The following is a 21,654-nucleotide window of genomic DNA, read 5'->3' as shown; positions in this document are numbered from 1 at the left end:
TAAAGGGCTGTGTAGAGCTACCGTGCCTTTTGATATACGATAGTGGGCGGAGCAAGGAAGCCAAAGGACCGATAGAGAGTTGCACGATCGTCCACCAAGCTACAACAGTTACTCCAGAGAAACGCTAATGGACAACATCACAGTAAAGTTTCCTCTGAAGAGTAAAGGTAATTTGATAAAGAAAACTACTCCTAAGGTTGCTGAAAACTCTTCGACAGCCTACGACTGGTTCCGCCCTTCTTGGAGCCCATCAAGTAGGCACAGTCCCCGACTTTCCATCAAACTTATAATCTACGTGAACCCAAACTGGACTGTTTTCGAGAAATACACTCATTTTGCAAATCAATTTGGTTTTGAGCTAATTTGAATATCTCGGCAACCAGGGTCTATCATGCGTTTGATTCTCTGAGGGTCGTTTAGTGGTTGTTCTCGAAGCAGGGTTTCTCATGAGAATGCTTCAGAACTACGCCCGATCGTTCCACCCGTCGCAAGGCTCTCAAATACGCAGTGCTAACACGCGCTCCCAAAGCACTGCAAAACCATTCAGAATACCGCTCAGTGGCAAATTCAGTGAGCAGTCGATTTTTCCCCAACGTTCAATTTCCTACCACAATGAAATTGCGCTAAATATGACTAACTTTCTACGGGGCAGTTGTTCTTTAACCGGCGTACGCCGGAAGAAAGAAGCTATGAAGTTTTACACCTAAACGCTAATTTTCAGGCTGGGGATATGCCAGGGTGAAACTCACATGAATCTCTGATTCTCTATGTGTTTTTCACTGAATCCGTTGTGCAGAATGCCTCTACATGGTTCAGACAGTCCACTATTCAAGACGTCGGTGTCAATTGACTGATACCTGTAGGAATGTGTTCACCTCGGCACTCATCAGCAAGGTGTTAACACTCCACACCGTCCACTTAGAGACATGTAATTCCGTGAGCCCTAGAGTACGTTTGAACCGTAGCTTGTTATGGACTCGCTAGCACCCACTTTATGAGTAGTATGGAAAATCGTTCTGATGTATATCAGAGTGAGAAAAGGCATTCTCAAGACAACGGAGTGTTGGACTGCATGCAATGCGCTACACATGAATCCCGTGAAGCAGGGTGGGAAAAAATCGATCAATGGCTAACGTGTGAACAGTACAGCCGTATACTGATAAAGTTAGTCGCTCACTTTCTGGTGCCTTGCTGTCATGCCATTCGAATAGAGCAAAAGGATTTGTATACTGCCAGGCTGTCAAGGTCTAGACAAGGGAAGTCGAGAGGCGGAGGTTTGGTTCGAACCACAGGTTTTCGGGTCAGTAAATTCGGGCTCTAACCACTGAATCATCTCCCCCCCCCCCCCCTCAATAGCGATATCTTATTTATCTGGATTACATTTTCCAGATATAAATTGATGAACCCGTGCTGTCGTTTTCCCGAAATGAGGTCCTATATTACTGACCCGGTGAATTCGATTAATAAAAGCCTCATATGGAACTTTTGGAGAATCACATCGACAGAGGGGAAAACACTTACTCGTAGCGAGTCAGGGATATTGGAAATTTTGTATTGGTCTCCAGTAAACATCAAACCGAATCCTGGTCTTATGGTAACCGAGCGATCGGAAACAGTGATTGTTTTCCATGAGCACTTCAACGGGTTAAATCCATCTGAGGCTGAAACAGAAAAGTCCAAGTGCCAGAAAAAGCTGACCAGCCTGAGGCTGAAATAGGAAAGTCCAAGTGCCAGAAAAAGCTGACCAGCTGTGTGTGTGTGACAAATCTTCCCGCTGGGAGACGTTTCTCTCAAGCACACATGTTGCGTAAGACTTAGCGGAAGGATATTAAAACATCACGAGTAGATGAACGTAGATGAAATGCATTCATAATTGGTCCCCTCTGCGAAACTCGCCCAAACTGGTCGAATGAAAAAGCGGACTATCCTTTTTGCGAAACAACCGAGAAAAAACGGGGAAAGGTTGTATCTTAAGAAAACATTTCATCACTTTCTTTGACGTAACTTTCTTTTTAAGTAACCCGAAATTTCAGGTTGTAGTTTTGTATCAAGAAACACAGCTCCTGTTTGCCTAAATCCGCTTTGGTCACGTGAGTACCCCCGTACTATGGGCTTTGTCTGAATAGCTTAATTCGATACCTAGCTGTGATGGAACTTTCATGGTCTTCGAAGCCATCAAGGGGTCCGGTCTTATAGAAAATCACATCCACACATGGCCGTTCATCCTCATCTGGACACCTGAAGCAAACATTTTTTAGGTTTCTGGACAGAAGGTTTGGCGTGGCTTGGACCGCACCTTGAGTAATCTCAAACCGATTTTTCGGTAGTTCAAGGATTCTCAGTAAGAACTGATAACTGATTACCCATACTACTCTGACCATTCACGAGCAGCCCGATCACCAGCTGGTCAGAACAAAGTCTGGGCTGTTCCAAGCTGTTCTGTTCGTCGGTCATTGATAGGATCTGTGTGAGAACTGCACAAACACAAAAACTGGATTTATCGTCTGGATTCTTTTGCCTTTAAATTTTTGAAACCTTCATATTTATTCTGGCACATGGAACCACTTCATTAGCACAAATGTTCTGCTCTGGACGGAAAAACAACTCTTAATGAAAGTAGGATGGTTGCGCTATGTTTCTAGTCTTTGCTGACAGATCGCGTAACATTTATCGACACCGAAGACAGGTCAGACAAGCAGAGTTGAGGCATTTCTGATCTCTTCTGAAAACAGTTTGGACCTAAATATTCTCCAGAAACTGCTTCACTGCCAAGCTGAAAGCTGCCGTCTCCATGGTTTCAAACCCATCAAAGCTTCAAGAGACGGGCGAGAATCGCCCTCTTCTAAGCGTCAGCTCTTCGCTCCAGAGGGGGACACCTGAATCACCAAACGTCAGCACTTAACCACTTACAGGATGCTCACAATCGAAGACGATAAAGTCACTTGAACATCTTGACTTTCGTTATCAGATTGGCTGCCGGTGAACTGTTGAAGTAACCGGTGATTATCGTACAAATTCTACAAGATAGATACTGGAAACCAAACACACAGGGTGTTTTCAACAGGTATCTGTCCTTCGTCATGTGGAGGTATGTGAGCTGAATTACATAACCCGTTTCTAGCTCCACTGTCTTCGCTGAAACATTCGTGTACATCACAGGCAGATGTTTCTGTAATTTCTGTGATTTACTTATTTAGATCCATAAAACTCCAATATACATCAAACGGGAAGGGAACTGAACCCGACTTTTGTCATCATCAACAACACCGGAATTTTTACCTCGGACATCTGACTTGCGAGGGCAGTTTTTCACAGCTACAATATTGACGCACACTGGACGCACTTGGATTATTACGTCTGCCTTCTTATTGCCGTGAACCCCGGGCTGGATAGCCGACTGATAGCCTGGTTGGCCAAACCAGCAAAAGTCAATGAACGTGCGAACCGGCTGATCTATTGATCACTGTCGCGCACAAGCGGGCCAAAAAAGTGACTCATCTGTCAAGGACGAGTTAGGAACAACCAATAAAATCTGTCTCAGCGAAAACGGTTATTCGATTGGCTGTTATGTAGTCCCGTTACGTTGGGCGCTGGTTCTCCTAATACGTCTGAATTGTGTCTGTCTCCTTTCAGGAAATGTGACTGGTGTCTCGGTTGTGTCGACCGATTAACATACCCGTCAGGCCCTCCCATTCAGACAGCGCCGGGAGACTCGCAAATGGCCGGATAACCTTGGATGTGGTTACGGACCACACGTCCGCATCCCTCTCATTTGAACAGTTCTACTCCCGTGCAATTAGTATCTTGGTGGGTCCACATCAAAGAGGAAAACTGGATGCAAGTTTTGTTCTCATTAGAACTCACTAGCAGCGCGTATCCCATCGCCGTGCCAGGAGTTGACCTCTGGACATCTGATGTGGCGGGTGAGCGATTTATCACCAGTCCAACAACGCAAGCTGGACGCATCTGAGATACCATGTCTGAAAAGACGCTGACGAGGTTCCGACAACTACAATTATTTGAAAATCCACTTCGTTTTCACGACAGACTCACCTGGAACCCAGCTGGATCTCTCGTTTATGATGGTCCTAACGAGGTTTGTTCACCGAACTCTTGATTGGAAATGAGTTCACATGGAAGAGTCACCTGCTCATCACATGTGTAGACACAGAGACCTTCAAGCGTCTGGACAGAAGTTCAGAGTTTCCAAGTGATGCGCAATGCTTCGTGTATCATGCCTACGTTTAAGTCCTCTATGAGACACCGCAGCCTAGATTTGCGTGATTCTTCCATCCAGAATAGTTCCACCAAGAAATAATGTTCAAACGGATCAATGCAACATTCTAATCAGTCTTTCTCTAGAATTATTTGTCGGTTTGTTTTTGCTCGGATATGCAGAGGAAGCTTGAGCGGGTCATTCGGTTTTCCTTGGAAGAAAACTGTTTTTTTTTGGAAAAGGGTTCGACCAAAAACTTGTTGCGAGCAAAACGTATCTGTTTCGTATTGTCATCCTGTGATTAAAAGAGCTGGCGATTGGACACAGTCCATCGGTGGCGAACCGATATCAATGACTACTTCTATTTAATTTGTCTGACCGAGTGATGGAGGTGTGAGCAACTCAGATGTTTGCCGTAAGCTAGCACTAGGTCCCCTTTATGTCCGATTTCTTCTCCTTTATTGAAATACATTAGTGTAGTTGTGCCTCACCGAAACACCAGTGTCCTCTTCTGGTGCTGTTTTCAAGCATAGGGAACAATGGAAAGTGTTAATTCTCTAGACAGACAGTTCAAACCAAGTAATACCACGTGTACCTCATGTAGTCTATCGCACCACAGATGAGCATCACTAGTGTTTCAATAAATACACTCATTTGCATATCAAGTCGGTTTTCACGGGGGCCTCAACTGAATCTCTCGTTCATCATATTCTTCAACTGAATGTGCTGCACAAAGGCTTCCTCATGTTTCAGTTCGAGATATCGCAGTGTATTTTCATAAAGGAGACTACTCACAAGTCTGCTCGAAACTCTTCGACAACTCGCAGCCAATTTCACCCTTCTTGAGTCTCCCGTGAAAATCTAGTTGGTACGAAAAGGAGTGCACTTGTCGAAATCTGTCCAATCGGGGCTGAAGTTCACGGAAACTCGGGGACTGCGCCTACCTGATGAGCCATAAGAAGGGCAAAACCGATCATGGGCTGTCGAAGGGTTTTTTTAGCAACCTTGTGAGTAGTTTCCTTTGTGAAAAATATACTGCGATATCTCGAATATTGTGCCAACTGAATCATGAGGCGGCCCGTGTACAGCACATTCAGTTGTAGAATAGCATAAACGAGAGATACAGTTGGATCTCTCGTGAAAACCAAATTGATTTGCAAATGAGTGTACTTCTCGAAAACAGTTCAATTTGGGTTCAAGTATAACATAAGGTTTACGGAAACTCGGGAGTGCGCCTATATGATGAGCCCTAAGAAGGGCAAAACTGGTCGTGGGCTGTCGAAGAGTTTTCAACAACCTTGTGAGTAGTTTCATTTATGCTAACAGTACTCGGCTTGGAATACCAAAGCGATTTATAAGGAACGCATCTCGAAGCCATGTGACTACAAACCTCGTTTATTAGGTTATGAGACTGACTAAAAACTCTTTTTGGGTTAGCTGACTGAGGCCTTACACCTTTTAATGGTGAATCCTGCTTGTTCTGATAGTTTAAATTACTATGAGTCTCGGTCAATCGTTTTCTTTAACAGGAACTTCACGTAAGGTGTCACTGTTCACGTGGGCACTCCCCTAACGGATACGTGTTTTCTTCCAAGAAGTTTGTGATGGAATGTGGATAGGGGGTCTGGTGAATCTTAAATGGAAGTGTATCAATGCACATGGAATGAGCTGGATTGAAACCAAAGTACTGTGACCTTTCGTTTCGTTCACTGTTCTTTCAGTGATTCAGTAAAGATCCTCCTCACTACAATCAGGTGGGTGAAATTCACCAGTGATTTGCCACGCTCCAATCTAATGGATTAAGGCTGTTAAGCCAACCACTTGGAAGACTGCTCGAGGGTTGATGTCATTCAGATATCCAAAAGGCTTTGACAAAAAAGCGTACGATACGCTGGTGCTTCAGTACACCTTGATGTGTGAGGTCGACGTAACACAAGGGGTAAGATTTACTCCAGTTGACTTCACAACAACACCATATTGAACAGGGATGCGGGTAGAAGATGTAAAATTCGAATGCGCATGTCTGACAAGATGCACTGTTTTTGGGATAATGTTGCACCTTTTTTGAAACACAAACGTAACGTATTCCAAGGGGACTTACTTATGCTGAAGTCCAAATGACGTTTGTGATGCGGTGCCTGTAGAATAACAGCAAACAAAATATACGATCGAGATAAACAAGTGCTCTGCCGTTTTGTAAAGAAACAATCAAAACAACTCAAGCACCTCACATACTATTTTGTTCCCACTCACATTCACTTGGGCAGTCACATTCGGGTCTGTTACTACCTGTTAATACCTGAGTAACTCCCAAGCACATGATTCCTGATGTTTATGGCTCTGTGTACATCCTCCGCAATACTGACCCATATAGAACTAAGTCGTAGCAATGTTTCAGCACGGTGAAGCAGCCAATCAGGTACATATTTGTTAGGAAAACAAGAAAAGCGATGGCTCATTCGGAATTCCATCCGAACCTCGGGTCTTGTGTCCGAGGATTAGCCGTCCCTAATAGCCGAAAATCACATAATTTGGGCGGATGTGTCACGTGCAGGACACGGACTAAACAAAGGCATACCCTGATTGGTCAGAATGCCAGCCAATCCGGATCAGGTATCTTTGACTCAACGCTTCTGACCCCCTCACGGAGATTCTAGCACGACCTTGTGGAACACTCTGTGACTACCCGATAAATACAGTTGTAATAATTCTCCTCTGTCTCCATAGGGGGGCTGTCTAGAGCTACCGTGCCTTTTGATATACCATGGTTGGCAGAGAGGAAACCAAGGGACCGATATAGGGTTGCACGATCGTCAACAAGTCACAACATCACCTGACTAGAAAATCGTGATAGACGAGGTAGTCGATCGATCAACTGAGATAGTTGCTGGATGGTCGTTCTAGTAGTTGAGTAAACCGGTAGCAGAGGTCAACCGCGAATAAATCCACCTGTACAGTGCACCCAAGTCTGCTCTGATGGATTCGTGATAACAGGCTTTCTCCGCTTATCACATATCCGGGAACCGAATCCCGCTACACTTCTGGTAAGTTCCAGTAAGAGCAAAAGCCGAGGCCAGTACTTCCCCGTTCGCTGTCCGGCGACGGAAGTAAACTCACCAGGACATGCCGAGCAGTGTTTAAACATGAGCGTAGATTTTGATGTTCCCCCAACCGCCTTCCAACCAGGGACTATCGTCTTGACAAAGCAGTAAGGTGATGACAAGCGCCATGGATTTATCCATAAAAGCACTTGATTCGCACAGCATTAGCGTCATGCGGTTACTTTCAAAGAGTGCCTTCTGATATACCGCAGTGGGCGGGGCAGGAATCACCGATACAGGTTTGCACTACGGTTTATCTAGACACAACATCTCGACCATGGGTGTGCAAACTATCGCTTTTTATTCAGTGGCTGTATAAACTATGAGTGTTGTACCGGAACTCAACGATGCACGTACCTCCTGTCATGCTGAAGAGATGCTGAGAGCTGAACTCCTCTCCTATAATCCCTCCACACCCCTCCAGATAAAACACTACTTACTCAGTTCACAGATGCAACAGACCGGTGGACTGATATTCATTATGAAAGAAAGATACGCTTTCTGCCGAATTGGTTGTTGTGTATTCAGGGACAGACATCACATTGCGAAGTAACTCTTCATGCGACGAGCTCATCCCGTCAGTCACCAATCACAATGAACGAAGTCAAGCTAATCATCCCGAGTCTCTTGCTCAGCAAAATGGGTACGCGCTTATTGCCAACGCAAGGCTGGCTGAGTCCGTGACCGGTAGAAAGACAAAGAGGTAGCCCAATTGTTCGGTCAGTAGTCATCCACAAGAAGCACGTGTTGGTATTTTTTGTCGAACCGTTCCCACTGAACAGCACTGGGTTGCAAATAGGAGGCCTCCACGAAGCAGCTACTAAGGGATGCAAGGTTTTTGGTGTGCGCTTTTGATAATGATGGATTCATGCTTCTTAGTGTATTCTAAGAGGCATTCTGGTTATTGCGACTCAACATTTGGCCGCGTAAATCCTTTCCCCCAGGAATATTGCTTGCTTCACGGTCGCCTATCGGGGCAGACCTCAGGAAGATCACTTTGACGATTTCTCAGCTACAAGGTCAGTATCCGTAATAGTTTATAGCGACTTCAATAATCGGTTTGCTAACACTGAACCCTCAAAAAATAACCTCTAAGAAAGAAAAAAGTGTATTTGAGCAAGCGTTGAAGAAATATACTCCCTCTGAGTAGAATGGGAATTTGACATACATTCCTGAGACGTCAAAAACAATCGTCCAGCTGTAACACCCTTCCCGCGCCTAGCTGCCGGAGGAAGCACAAGGGCTGGCCAGGTTGCCCAAGCCTAGACAGGGGAAGTCGAGAGGCAGAGGTCAGGTTCGAACCACGGACCTTCCGGTCAGTGAATTCGCGGTCAGTAAATTCGCGCTCGAACCACTGAGCCATCTCACCCGCCGATACTACTACCAGATATATGCTTTTCCGACAATTTTAGTTGCTGGCTCACGCCAGCCTTAAGCGTTTTTTTCTTGGCAAAGCATTACTAACAGGGTTGTTTCAGATTGTTCGACAGCCCGCGACCAGTTTTATCTTTTTTCAGGCCCGTCAGCTAGGCGCAGTCCCCGGGTTTCCGTCAACCTTATGTTTTACTTGAAACCAAATTGTGTGTGAATCGCAAGTATCTCAATTTACAAAAAAATATGCTTTTAAGGGGAGGCTCAGTTGAACCTCTTGTTTATGTTAAAAGCGTCTTTGTTGAGACGGAATGACGGTTGACAGACGACAGACGCGATAGCTGCATCCTTTTGCACAGGGCAACTATACTTTAGCAGCGTTTCCACGGGACTCTTTCTCTGCCCGCTTGTAATGCCGTATGAGTGGACGAACCGTCCTTCATCGCTGTCGGGACGCGTCCATACATGGAAAACGCGCATGTGCAGAGAATGACGCGTCCCAAGGTCATCATCGGTCCCACACGTTCCGGATAACTAACCGCTGGTGAAGCACATCAAACGCGACTTAGCAGCATGTGACTAGCGTAGTGGGGGTGAAATTGCTCACGGCAGGAACACTGCCATTAGCTTGACAGAGCGCACAAGCGAACGACCATAATTGGCCATTTAGCCATCCGATATATTTACGCAGAAGTTCTGTATGTTTGTCCTGACAATACAGCCATTTCTCAGACGGCCACCCACGATCCAACAAGCATATGCCAGCAATCAACCCGTCATCACAACTGAATGCACATGACAACGCTGTGAGCTATCAAGAAAAACTCGTGACTAGCCCCCTAACCCCCAGTCATTCGTTGGGGCAGTCGGTTAGAAACACCACAAATTTCTCACCGTAAATATCTGGTGAGCAGGATAGTCTGATTCCCAACCCCATTCATTCTGGCCAACTGATTACGCAAAATCTGGCTACAAAGCCTAACCGGGACAAAGTCTACCATAAAGACAGCCTGGGGAACGCAATGGTTCGATACCTTTAAAATCACCGACTGAATGCCACTACTTTGTGCATATAACTAGCGCCCGATTCCTCACCATCTATCAACAAACAAAGTCGAGGAGAGATGTGGAGGGAACAGAGACAAGTTTCACAATTCCGAGCCACATCGCCATTTTCAAGAGTTAGTTCCGCTACTTCGTCTCAGCTGCTGGAACACCTATTCCTCCTCAACTTTGAATTAAGACGGTCTCCCAGCTTACAATCATTCGTTAACATACCAGAGTTTTGCTCTGATATCTTGATAGGAACCGGACACAGACATTTGTATGCTACTGATCCGTATTTCAGCGACCACTATCGGTTATGACTGCTGCAAAGATAAAAACCCCAGATTAGCTGATCCAGACTCACCTTCAAGTTTGTGCTTCCGTCATAAGTTGCCAAGGGGCAGCTTTTGAGTTTCTCCAACTCCCCAAGTAGGAACGGCAAAGTGGTGAGTGATAACAGCTTGTAGAACAGAATACGGGATATTAGTGTTTTCTTCAAAATAGCACGTCTCTCATAACAAAAGCAGAGATTATTCTTTATTCTCAAACCGTTACGTATGAGAAGTTCACAGATTTCGAAATGCAAAATAAATGCGAGAATGTCAATGCGCTTTGGAAGAGTGAACTTTTGTCTAATTTATCTCAACTCTGCAGGGACGGTGTCATGGGGAGCTGGTTCGCAAACAGTCCCATTTAAAGCATTCCCCAAGTTTGTTTACATCCTTTTTGAATGAAAGAACAGGTGCATAACATTTAAAAAATGGAACTGGTAGCCACTACGAAGAACCTGACCTGGGTCCTTCAAACACAGGTCCCCGATTTTATTAGCTAGTTGGCCTGACCCGACTCAGTCTGCTTCCAGAAGGGAGTCCCACGCGGTCATTCACAAGAACTCCCAGTGAAAACAAAGATGAAGTCTGGGTCCTCCCCGATTTTATTAGCTAGTTGGCCTGACCCGACTCAGTCTGCTTCCAGAAGGGAGTCCCACGCGTTCATTCACAAGAACACCCAATGAAACCAAAGATGAATGCGAGCTTCAAACATAGTCTATGGATGACATCCTATTTTTCCGGCGTACATCCGAAATGAGAGCGTGCTTCTGTCCGGCGAGATGTACAACTCAGAAGCGATCATTGATTCGTTACTGGTATTGGTACTGTTTGATTCTGGTCAATGATGTACAGCTATCAAAGCAACCCGATTAACTCACCAACTTAGGTGTCGATTTATCAATCGATCGTCTTTGACGCAACTCATACTTTGTGAGGATCGGTGATTTGAACTCACATGCCGGACCAGGTTCTGTTTGTGTGATCCCATTCATGCCGAAGTGAAGGACAAACCTCAGGCGCAAAATTTTTTTCCAGGAATGCGCTGGTTGTATTCCATGTTGAAAACCAAACAACAGGCCTAGCACCAAAAGACAGAACTTCTTCGATTGTATTCCTTCTTATCAACTAACATGCTTCACTTATCTAATCAACAATGACAGTTATCTAACACCTGATTTTTCCTCTTTGGCTGGGGGCCCCACAATGATCACAGTTGGTTCTTTCTATAGTGACTTACTCTAAAAGGAAACCATTCCCTGTGCTCCTGGTGAACTAGAGAAGTTTGTAAATACCTACTTCTTCGTGCAATATGCTCAGTTCAACTGAACAGATGCAAACAGATGGAATCGACTTGAACCTCAACTGAAACTCGCAACTCACGTGCATATCTGGAATGAGCAGGAAACTTCCGGAACGAAAACAGGCCAATAAGATCTCCATCAGAGAAGACTGAAGCCTCTTCTGTTCAATTTCATTTGACCAGTCCTTCCAGTGTGTAGTCAGTTTGTCGGTCGAATATTCAACCAGTCGACGTCCAAGAAGATGGGCGAGTTGATGGACAAGCGTGCGTCGACCAGACCCGCTTGGCCCACATAACATTCCCGGCTGTGGTGATGTGTCAAAACGACAGGGAAGCAACTACACCATGTTCGATATGAAACAGAAATACTGTCGAGCAAACGTTTTCTGTGACTCTTATTCAAGTTTTTTATACTGCGGTAGCTCAGTTGACACAAAACTGACAAGTTTGATCATATGTGAGGTGATGAAACTTGAAAAATTGGTATCTACATTCATCTAAAGCAAAGCAACACAGGTCGAGAGTGAGTAGACGAGGCAAATTCTCAACATTTCTTTACAGCCCACCGTTCCTAGAGGAGAAGCGGCCCCTTATCATCACGTTACAGATGATCAGGTTGCATATAACCGGCTGTGAGTGACAGTCAGTCTATGCCGAAGAGCTGAGAAACACTGTACAGAAGTTGCATTCACCAGTTGTGTGCAAATCGCGTCTCGGACGTACGACTTTCCGGCAAGTAGTTGAAGACTAAATCGTTCGGCAATGATTAGCAACGAGATTAGCCCACCGAATTCACGACTTCCTTCAAGTTTTTACTTAAAATGCTTACCGGTTTGTTCATTCAGCACACAATTCATAACTTTTTTCTTCTGACACCAGACAGGTCAGTCAAGGCTGCCGGATCACTTAATGTGAATTGGAAAACTGAAGGATACTCGAATCCGATACCAGCTAAATAGAAGTTTATAACATCGCCTATCGTGGAATCGTAACCACATGGTATGTTGACCAACTGCTAACCGAAAGGGTGTGGGTTCAGTTCCTCCGACCAAGTCGTGTGAAGCTCAACAGTGATAAATCACAAGTTCTACGACCTCTTCGGCTTCTTGAAATAGATTTACTTCAATCGCAAGATGACATGTAAGTGAAAACACGAGCTGGTATGTTCGGTGCAACACCCCTCCATAACAAGGTAGCCATCCCATATACGTTTATCAGGAAAAAAAGTAACGTAAAAACCCAATCCAAGGAAAAAAGATATTTGATCTAGCCTGGGGAAATCGGGACTTGTGTTTGGCTCTCTCCCATGAAATCGTGGCTAACAAAGAACACTTTAGTAGATCCTTTTCCAGGATAGATTTTACTGTGGTAGGTTGTTTTAGTAGTATTCAAAATTAGCTGTTTTCTTGAGGATAAACTTCTAAAATTGGTTGGTGACGCGCAGTAAGCGGCACCCATCCGAAGGACCAAACTGTCCTTGCCGGTTACTACACCAAGCTATGTGCAATTTTCAGGCACTCTACAAGAAACGCTTGTTTTTTTTTGAAGACCCCTGAAAATTTGGTAACCAAACAACTTTCTGTTTGCTTTATATCATGATCCCTATTTTCGGGCTTCACTTCACGGATTACAACTAGGTGGTAACGCACTAAACTCCACTTAGGTAGTAGTGTATGATTCCATTGTCCTCAGAGCAACTTTTTATTCTGATACATACTGACCCTTGTTTACAGGTTGTGCCATCCAAAGAGAGGACACATCTAGTTTCATTTCCCCCACCGCAACGCTCACGTGGTGAGTGACCGAATTCAGAACGGCGATGCTTCCCCATATAAGTACGGTCGCTTTTCCCTCAGTTGATTTGCCGCACCGCGGACAGGGGAACGGCTAATAGTTCATGCTCTCGGGCAGCAAACAAGCATGGCTCCACTCTCAAAAGTCAAGTTAAAACACATCGGCAACCAACTCTTGAATCATCATCATCATCATCAACATCATCAAAGACAGCAACATCAGTGTTGGCCGCACAACCAAGAAGCCCTAGGGTGAAAAGAAGAGCGAAAAGAGTGGGTGAGGGAGGGATCTAGTACTGGCCTATGTCAAGCATTCTGAGGTGCCTACACCTCGCACCGCTCAATCAGACAGTCTTGAAAGAAACTGACAGCAAGAACGCCACTGACATCGATTAGCCGCCGTTTCTTGCAACGTCTCCAGCCAAGCACAGACGGCGTCACGGGAACCCCATCTTGAAAGGCTTACAACGCCAACAACACCCAAACCCTTTGTGATCTCTTTCACGCCTGGATTTTGAATACCGTCGAGTGTTCGCCTCATTATTTCATCACTTGCGAAGTTGAACAAGAATGGAGAGAGTGGACATCCTTGTCTGACCCCACATTTTGTAGGGAAGCTTTTGGAGAGCTCACCATACACTCTCATCCGCCCAGCAGTATGTGAATATAAGGATCGGATTATCTTTGTAATGTACTACTCATAAGGTTGCTGAAAATCCGTTGACAGCCCACAACCGGTTTCGTCCTTTTTTGGGGCTCATCAGGTAGGCGCAGTCTCCGAGTTTCCTTCAACCTTATGTTCTAATTGAACCCAAAATAGACTGTTTTTGAGAAACACACTCATTTGCAAATCAATTCGGATTTCACTGCGATATCTCGAATATCGTACCAAAACAAAGATATGCATGTATCGCGATATCTCGAATATCGTAGCGACTGAAACACGAGGCGGCCTGGTACAGCACATTCGGTTGCCTGGAAACATCACAAGTGAGAGATTCAGCTGGGTTCCAGGTGAATCTCTCGCAAAACCAAATTAGTTTGCAAATGAGCGTATATTCGCTAGGATCGGGTTATGTTTACAAACTTCTGGGGCATACTATTTGCAGTCTAAGTATGTGGATACGCATGCGCATACGCACCTACGTGCGCACAGCGGGGGAGTGGTCAACATTGACCGGTAGCATCGATCGTTCGAATCGTGATTACTGTTCAGCTTGAGTACATTCGTCAAAAAGTTTGCGGATCGGTATCACGGGTATCACGAGAAATAATCCACAACACAGGCACGTAGTCCTTTGACGGATGGGGCTCTACTTAGCGTCCCCCATCCGGTTCAAATGTTTATCTCCGATTCTCAGGTGAGCTGTATCAATAAATATTAAGAGAACCGGCTCCGAACGTAATTGGACTACACAACTGTCAATCGAATCACCGTTTTCGTTGGGACAGATTTAATTGGTCGTTCTTCACTTGTCCTCGACAGATGCATCCTATTTTTAGTATCACTTTTTGGCCCGCCTAGAACTTTCCATGTGAGCTGTATAAGCAGCCCATTTTCGGCTGCACGCGACAGGCCTGTACGCGTCAGCGCTCAATAGATCAGCTGATTCGCACATTCATTGGCTGTCCTGTTTGGCTAAGCGCATCAGGCTATCGAGCGCTCATTCAGACACGGGTTCACGGTATTAGGAAGGCATTAAGAAAGCCTACGAGGAACTGAAAATGCACTCCAGAGCCAATAGTTCACTGCAGAAAGTTCCTTATCGAGGACAGTAGAGGTTTTATGATACCTTTGATTTCTTTTCATCGATAGGTCGATTCTAGTCCCTAAAGTCAGCGAGGCCATCAGTTAAGAAATCAGAGATATTACTGACCTTTTGACTGTAGTAAAGGTGTGACTTTTAAGTTTAGCATCTTTCCAGCCATGTGAATAGGTACCGCAATGAGTATTCTTCAGATACACGCAAGTAATAAAATATCGTATATGGTGGCAAACTCACAGACATCGTTGCCACAGCCGATCCCAGTAGAATCAGTTCTCTAGAATTCGGGGCTGGTGGGACGAGAAACTCTTCATTGGCATCTAGTTGGTTGTTGAAATCCCAGTTGAATACGTGATTTGTATGCATATGGCATACTATTATCGAGGCTGTGGAAGAGTCTTGATGAACTGTCAGTCTGTGCTTGAACAGTTGCAACCAGGCAAAGGAATTCCGGTCGACTGATTGGTCATCAGTTAAACCTGTGGAACATGAAATGAAACTTTACTCAGTAATTCAAACAATACGGACGAAGAAATGGTGGAAAAAACGCTCGTATGATGTCTGTTACAATCTCAGAGCCAACCGAGTTGACCGAAAAAAAGTCGTCAAAAAAAATATAAGCTTGGCTGCTTTCCAATCATTGTAATCTTGAAATCACTTACATTTCACGGCACAAATCATTTCCAGAACAGTGCTGCATAGTGCCTTGTATTTGTGATTCTCCAAAATCGACTGTGAATCGGGCGTCCGCAAAAACCTGGCAAATACATCCAGTTTGCTCTGAAGTCTCCCGCTGAAACAAAGGAACGATTTTTCCTTTTTAGTTGTTTGGGTGCAACATTTCAAGTTGCGGTAACAGATGAGTGGTCTGATGTCAAGCGAAAGGGTACTCAGGAAGAACAAAATGATGTCACTGGTTGGGGGTGGAGGAAAAACTGAGAATTACGGAAAGCCTCATCTATTATCGGGACATACGTACTCGAGGGGCGGAAGATTCCGCGACGCAAAAGAACCATTTCACGTGTACGGCACCAGATCGACCATGCCGCCCCGTTTTATAATTCACTCGGATAGTCATGTTACTGCGAATTCGTGAGTAGTCAATCGGCGTTAGCCACCACACAGAAACCAGATCAGGATCACTAGTTAGGGCACACACTTACTGACTGGGAGATCTGTAGCTCGGACCTAACCCCGAAATCTCGGCTTCCTCTGCTCGGGCTTGGGCAGCATGACGCGTTCTGACCGCCTTCGGATCACGTGGCAACTAGGCACCATCGATTGCTTGATTGAATTGCGCTCGCTAGTGTAGATTGGAATATTCTACCCTTAATATCCCTCAGGCTCTAATGATAGCAGGCCGGCCCGTTTATCACAAACACGTCATTTGTAACGCTTAGACTAACAAATCTAGCTTCAAAGAGGTTTTGTCTCTAAATGAAATGCAAGTTGACTAACCTGGTAATCCAAGCCTGAAAAAATTCCGACAAATTGTTAACCACTCAAGCTGGTTTCGTCCACATGGGAGATTCGACGGTGCTTTTCACCAACATCCAAGGAAACAGATTGTTGAACTGCGTCTGACTACAACCTAAACGTGACAGTTGACTAACTAGCCAACCTTGGCTTACCTAGTTCAGCTAATTTATTGTGAACAGGGTTACTTGGGTGATTTTAAATCAGAAGACGACCAAGATATTGCTTGAAAGGAAGACCAAACACTGAATTTCGAGTTGTAACAGACTAATTCAAAGATCACGGGATGAGCTCAAAAGTACTTTTATCAGTTAGTGGGACTTAACGAAAAAAGAAAGGGACCATCAGGCACCCATTGGGAATTCATGTTTATTGACTATTGTGTAAGAATCGTACTTAAAAAACAATCGAGTGTAGGGAGACAATAAACGTCAATAGGCTTTCTGACTGAAGATCCACTCGCTCGTTACATAAAACTAGGGATTTGATAGCCCCCTTGAACAGGGATCTCCTCCAAGAACGGACAAATAGGAGCAGGTCCCATGAGTGATCTCTACCGGAGCAGTCACGGTTTCTCGAAGCAAAGTTCTGTGTATGTCCTTGTCTGATAGATTAAATGCCATTTTTGGTGTGAATTTCTGTTTCAGGAAATCGCAGAATAGCTTCACGCTGTATTGTCAGTGTTTTTTCATTATTTTTCTTCGATTTATACAGTTATTCACTGTGAAAACAGTTAAACGGTTGAAACAACCCAACCAAAACGTCATGTGACTTGGACTGGTGTTCGGTGCCCGAATAGTCTGACACCGAAATCCGTGCTAATAGAATCTCAAGCACACGGTTTTCACTGAGCCGCATCGAACACAAATTAAAAAGTGCAAACATAAGAGCGTCAGACCGAATGGTGAACGGTAGAGTGTACCGGTTGCCAGAATGGGGCGTCCCACCTTGGATACACACGGCTACACCGTTTTGTTTGTATGAAGTGTCAATTCTAACGCCATCAAAGAATAAGCATTTTTTTACAATTCAGTCTGTTAAGACGGAGCTTTGAAGCCCCAACAACGATGCAGTTTAACTGACTAATGTCTACATCAGACAAGCTTTCAGACCGGAGACCGCGCTTGCGCCGTTGCAGATTCATCTGGGCCAGGACGTGATTGGATGACAATTCCAACCAATAGGAAGAAAGCTTATGCCATCACCTAGACGTAAAAACGGGTAACAAAGGGTTGCTTGTGGTTGATTCTCCCCTGAATGCACTGTATCAATAGAATGGTAACTGGTAGTTGACCAAATAACCTACTGTAATCTTTCCAAAAGCTGCAGAGTCTTGTGATGTCCAAGAAGGCAACTCTCCATTTCCTGCCAGGCATTCAGTCTTTGAGCAAGCTGCAGGCAGATCAAAGGAACACCGGCGACACTGTTGAAGCCTTGACCAGTGACAGTTGTTTCGGCATCTTCCCGGCATTTTGAAGTCAAATGCATGAGGGTGCGCAGGTAAGATGAATGAAAGACAGCGAACCAGTGTGCAATAACACGAGTGAAAGATAGCGAACCAGTGTGCGGCCGAACACATCGTCGATGTCAGTGGTTGCGAAAACTCTAAATTTTCGCCCGACTGCGTGACGAAACCGGAAACCTGAAAATGTCCAGAGAATAAAACTCACAACTCAATTCTATGGTGAATGTTTTCGAGCAACTCTTCAAATGTGTTGCCTAAATTTCTGAGGAATCCAGACTTATTTCTCGGTCTTATTGGGCGTATTCAAGATGGTCCCACCGAACCGGCTACGGCACAATTAATCGGCAGCAAGACTTGTCCAGACGCAGATTGGGGGTTGTGACTGCATTTGGCTGATTTTTTTCTGACGTAATACACTACTGATGAAAGAAAGACGGCGTCCGCTGCGGAGTTATTTGTCAGAAAATGCCAACTGATCGGTTACAGACCATTGGACAGGGAAGCAAAATTCTCATTTGCAACTTATTTACAAAAACTGGACATCCATCTTCTCCTGAACGCGTCTTCTTGAACTTTCCTGGATGTTCATTGACTCCAATCATTCATTGATCAACTTCAGGCAAATGTTGTAAAAGCGACTCCACAAATTCCGCAACAGTTTGAATTTGTTGTTTAAATCAATATGACCTTCAAATCCAAAGGGATAGTGCTTTAATCGATTGGTCTGACCCCTGACCCTGATGGCGGTGCCCATTGTCATAACATCGTGTTTGTGCCGGCTGACCCTACGCAACGAACGTCTTCATGTTCGTCCGCTTATCTTACTCTTTTCGGTCCACATTGGCGCTAATGCCTTGCGCGCATTGCCGAATCTGACTTCGAGCAAACCGTTTGTGACTCTCCAACTGTGCGTAGGTATCCATTGGTTTTATCACTACTGGACGGTGAATCCTATTCGGATACCAGCTATCTATCGTTGGTCGTCATTGAAAAGCCACTATGATCTTCAGGGGTTCTACTTTGTCTGTCACCAGCTGTGCCTACGCCACTAACAAGGGGGGAGATTGGTGGGCTCACAGTCTTTGACAGAATAGCTGAAAGTGGTCACCACAGAATCTACCACCTCTATCGAGCGGCGTTTCCTTTGGTTATGACCATTCTGATTCACCCGAAAAAAACTGTGAATAGCGCTCGCTTGTCCCTCCACAAAGACTCCGTCCCTGCATAAAAAGACCGAACTCGTTGTCCTTTTTCAAGAAGAATTATTCTCTGTCTCTAGTGATGGGGAATTCGGGAAGCCAGTCAACAGGGGACCACCACTTGATGTGGATCCCTTAATTGGAGGATGAGCAGTGCTATGTCCTTTCAAAGCCAATCATATTGCTGATCAGCCGCTCGTGGATAAACATCGTGGTCTTCAGCTACTGTCCGGGAGATTGTGAGTTCGAAGAGCGCTCTGAGTTTCGAGAGATGCGCTCTACGATGATTTTCAACAAGGACGAAGTAGGGTGACTTCATCTGAAAGATCAACTCTCAATTGGGAACGTTCAAACAAATAACAACTCAAAGCCAACAACAGAAAAAGGTGGATTCATCTACAAAACGGTTCGACACGTTGCATATGGGATCCTCTCTTCGTCTTCTGGAGTGGATACTCTGGTCTCAATCTAAACAGAGAGGTTTGCCGAACATGAAAGAGCCAGAGTACTTTCAATCTGAGGTGGTGGCGTAACGGTATTTGGATGCTTTATTCGTTTGGTTCATCTCTCAGGCATTTTCATATTTTTAAAAATCATTCTACGCAAATATTTGTACATCGAATAAACAAGCCTCGGAAAACAGATTAACTAATGCGGTGGGAGGTCCTTATAGGATTGACAGGTTGATTAGGGGCTAGATGTCCCAAGTGGTTAGAGAGCGAATTTACTGATCGGAAGGTCTGTGGTTCGAGCCCGACATCTGCCTCTCAACCTCCCTTGTCTAGGCTTGGGCAAGCTGGCAGCATCCCAGCCCTCGTGCTTCCTTCGACATGGCAGTTCGGCACCAAAAGGGTGCTGTAGCTGATCGATTTTTCTTGACATCTGTACGCCTAAACCACTAACTGGCCACATCAGGTCACTGTGTTGTCATCTGCTTGGTAGCTTTTATGATGCTTTTCAAGAACCTCACAGTCCTGTGGAAAAGTCCAGACAGAAACAAGAATAATCCAGCCATTGCAAACTTCATGGATCTTCAGAATCTGAGATGGGCGCAACGCCAACCGGAATTCAAGATTCCATTTGGACAGGAAGCGAATTCCTCAGAAAATGTGTTCTCATAAAAGTATCTGGGTGAATTCAGGCTGGGCCGAGGTGGTAGGTTGCTAGAGCGCGAATTTACTGACCGGAAGGTCCGTGGTTCGACCTCCCCTGCCTAGGCAAACTGGCGGAACCCCAGCCCTCGTACTTACTTTGGGTGGCGTGGCAATTAGATAAATTTGTGTTACAGCTGAATGATTAATTTTTTTATTTTTAGGCCGGTATTAAGGCCAAGAGATAAGTTTTATAAATACCCGCAAAGGAGGCACAATCAAAATGAATGTGATTCTTTGTAATGTACTACTCATAAGGTTGCTGAAAATCCATGAGCAGTACATTACAAAGATATACATGTATCGCGATATTTCAAATATCGTAGCGACTGAAACATGAGGCGGCCTGGTGCAGCACATTCAGTTGCCTGAGAACATCATAAACGAGAAATTCAGCTTGGTTCCAGGTGAGTCTCTCGAAAAAAACCAAATTAGTTTGTAAATGAGTGTATATTCGCTGAATATGTGTTTGATTTGTGGTTTGTGGACCCTCATCTCCAAACTCCAATGAGTTATCTGATTGTGTTTCGGGTGAGACGGATTTCAACTCACCGTCCATCGGGCACCAACTTGTCTCTCACCCATAACTAGCTCCTTCACAAACGGAAATAAAGAACGTGTCCATTGCTGCAAGCGGGTTCGAAGGAAGTACTCCCTCAGGCATTCCTCGCACTGTCCGTCCCTAGGAGATAACGGATCACACCCAACGCATCGATCACACACGTGTTCAGACATGTTCCACTTTTCACCCGTGTTCTGTCCAACAGTGAATACAGATATGGAGCGAAATTTTCGATTCAGCATTTGCCAGCTTCCAATCGTCTGTCTGACGATCATGTCAGGTAACAAGGAGAGTGGGGGGTAGATCTGCAAAGGAAAGTGTGCAACCATTGAGAGGGAACTGAGCAGGGCTTTCATACTGACCTCCACTATCGTGATTACCGATTAGTTATAAGTGGGTAGAACCTGTGACAGGTTGAAAACGAATGGATCAGTGCGATGCAGAACATAAGCAAAACACCAGAACAGATGGTACAATTGTCTTACCCCACTGTGCCTACGTAAGTTAAAAATGTACCAAAATAAACTACGTTTCAAGTCTATGTAGATGAAACATCTGGTTACGACGTGAGATCGGAACCTGAACCCTGATCGTCTAAACGTCACAAACGAGAGATTCAGCTGGGTTTTAGGTGAGACTCTCGCAAAACCAAATTAGTTTGCAAATGAGTGCATATTCGCTAATTTCGTGCAATTTGGGTTCAAGAGGAACATAAAGTTGACGGAAAACCGGGGACTGCGCCTACCTGATGAGCCAAGAAGGGCGAAACCGGTCGTGGACTGTCGATGGAGTTTCAGCAACCTTATGAGTAGTGCGTTGCGAAATTACATGTATCACGATATCTCGAAATCGTAGCGACTGAAACATGAGGCGAC

General features: G+C 44.9%; 2 protein-coding genes across 2 annotated transcripts in view; one reads left to right on the top strand and one right to left on the bottom strand.

Moving 5' to 3' along the window:
* T265_05407 (hypothetical protein) overlaps positions 1-21,654 on the bottom strand; it is a gene marked incomplete at both ends in the record, with an annotated part of 44,738 nt that overhangs the window by 10,351 nt on the left and 12,733 nt on the right. The window contains 5 exons of the mRNA XM_009170405.1: positions 1,522-1,661; positions 6,318-6,354; positions 10,100-10,195; positions 11,448-11,672; positions 20,770-21,084. Of these exons, the coding sequence (XP_009168669.1) occupies positions 1,522-1,661; positions 6,318-6,354; positions 10,100-10,195; positions 11,448-11,672; positions 20,770-21,084 (813 nt within the window). The remainder of the gene's footprint in view (positions 1-1,521; positions 1,662-6,317; positions 6,355-10,099; positions 10,196-11,447; positions 11,673-20,769; positions 21,085-21,654) is intronic.
* Positions 14,501-20,557, top strand: T265_05408 (hypothetical protein; the record flags this gene model as incomplete). The annotated part of the gene is made up of 3 exons (XM_009170406.1): positions 14,501-14,521; positions 14,686-14,845; positions 20,394-20,557. The coding sequence occupies 3 exons, from the start codon at positions 14,501-14,503 to the stop codon at positions 20,555-20,557; spliced, it is 345 nt and encodes a 114-aa protein (XP_009168670.1).

Source organism: Opisthorchis viverrini (genome assembly GCF_000715545.1).
Source record: "Opisthorchis viverrini unplaced genomic scaffold opera_v5_101, whole genome shotgun sequence".
NCBI classification, from domain to species: Eukaryota; Metazoa; Platyhelminthes; class Trematoda; order Opisthorchiida; family Opisthorchiidae; genus Opisthorchis; species Opisthorchis viverrini.
Note: the sequence above shows the minus strand (reverse complement) of the source record. Positions and strands in the feature narration are given on the sequence as shown.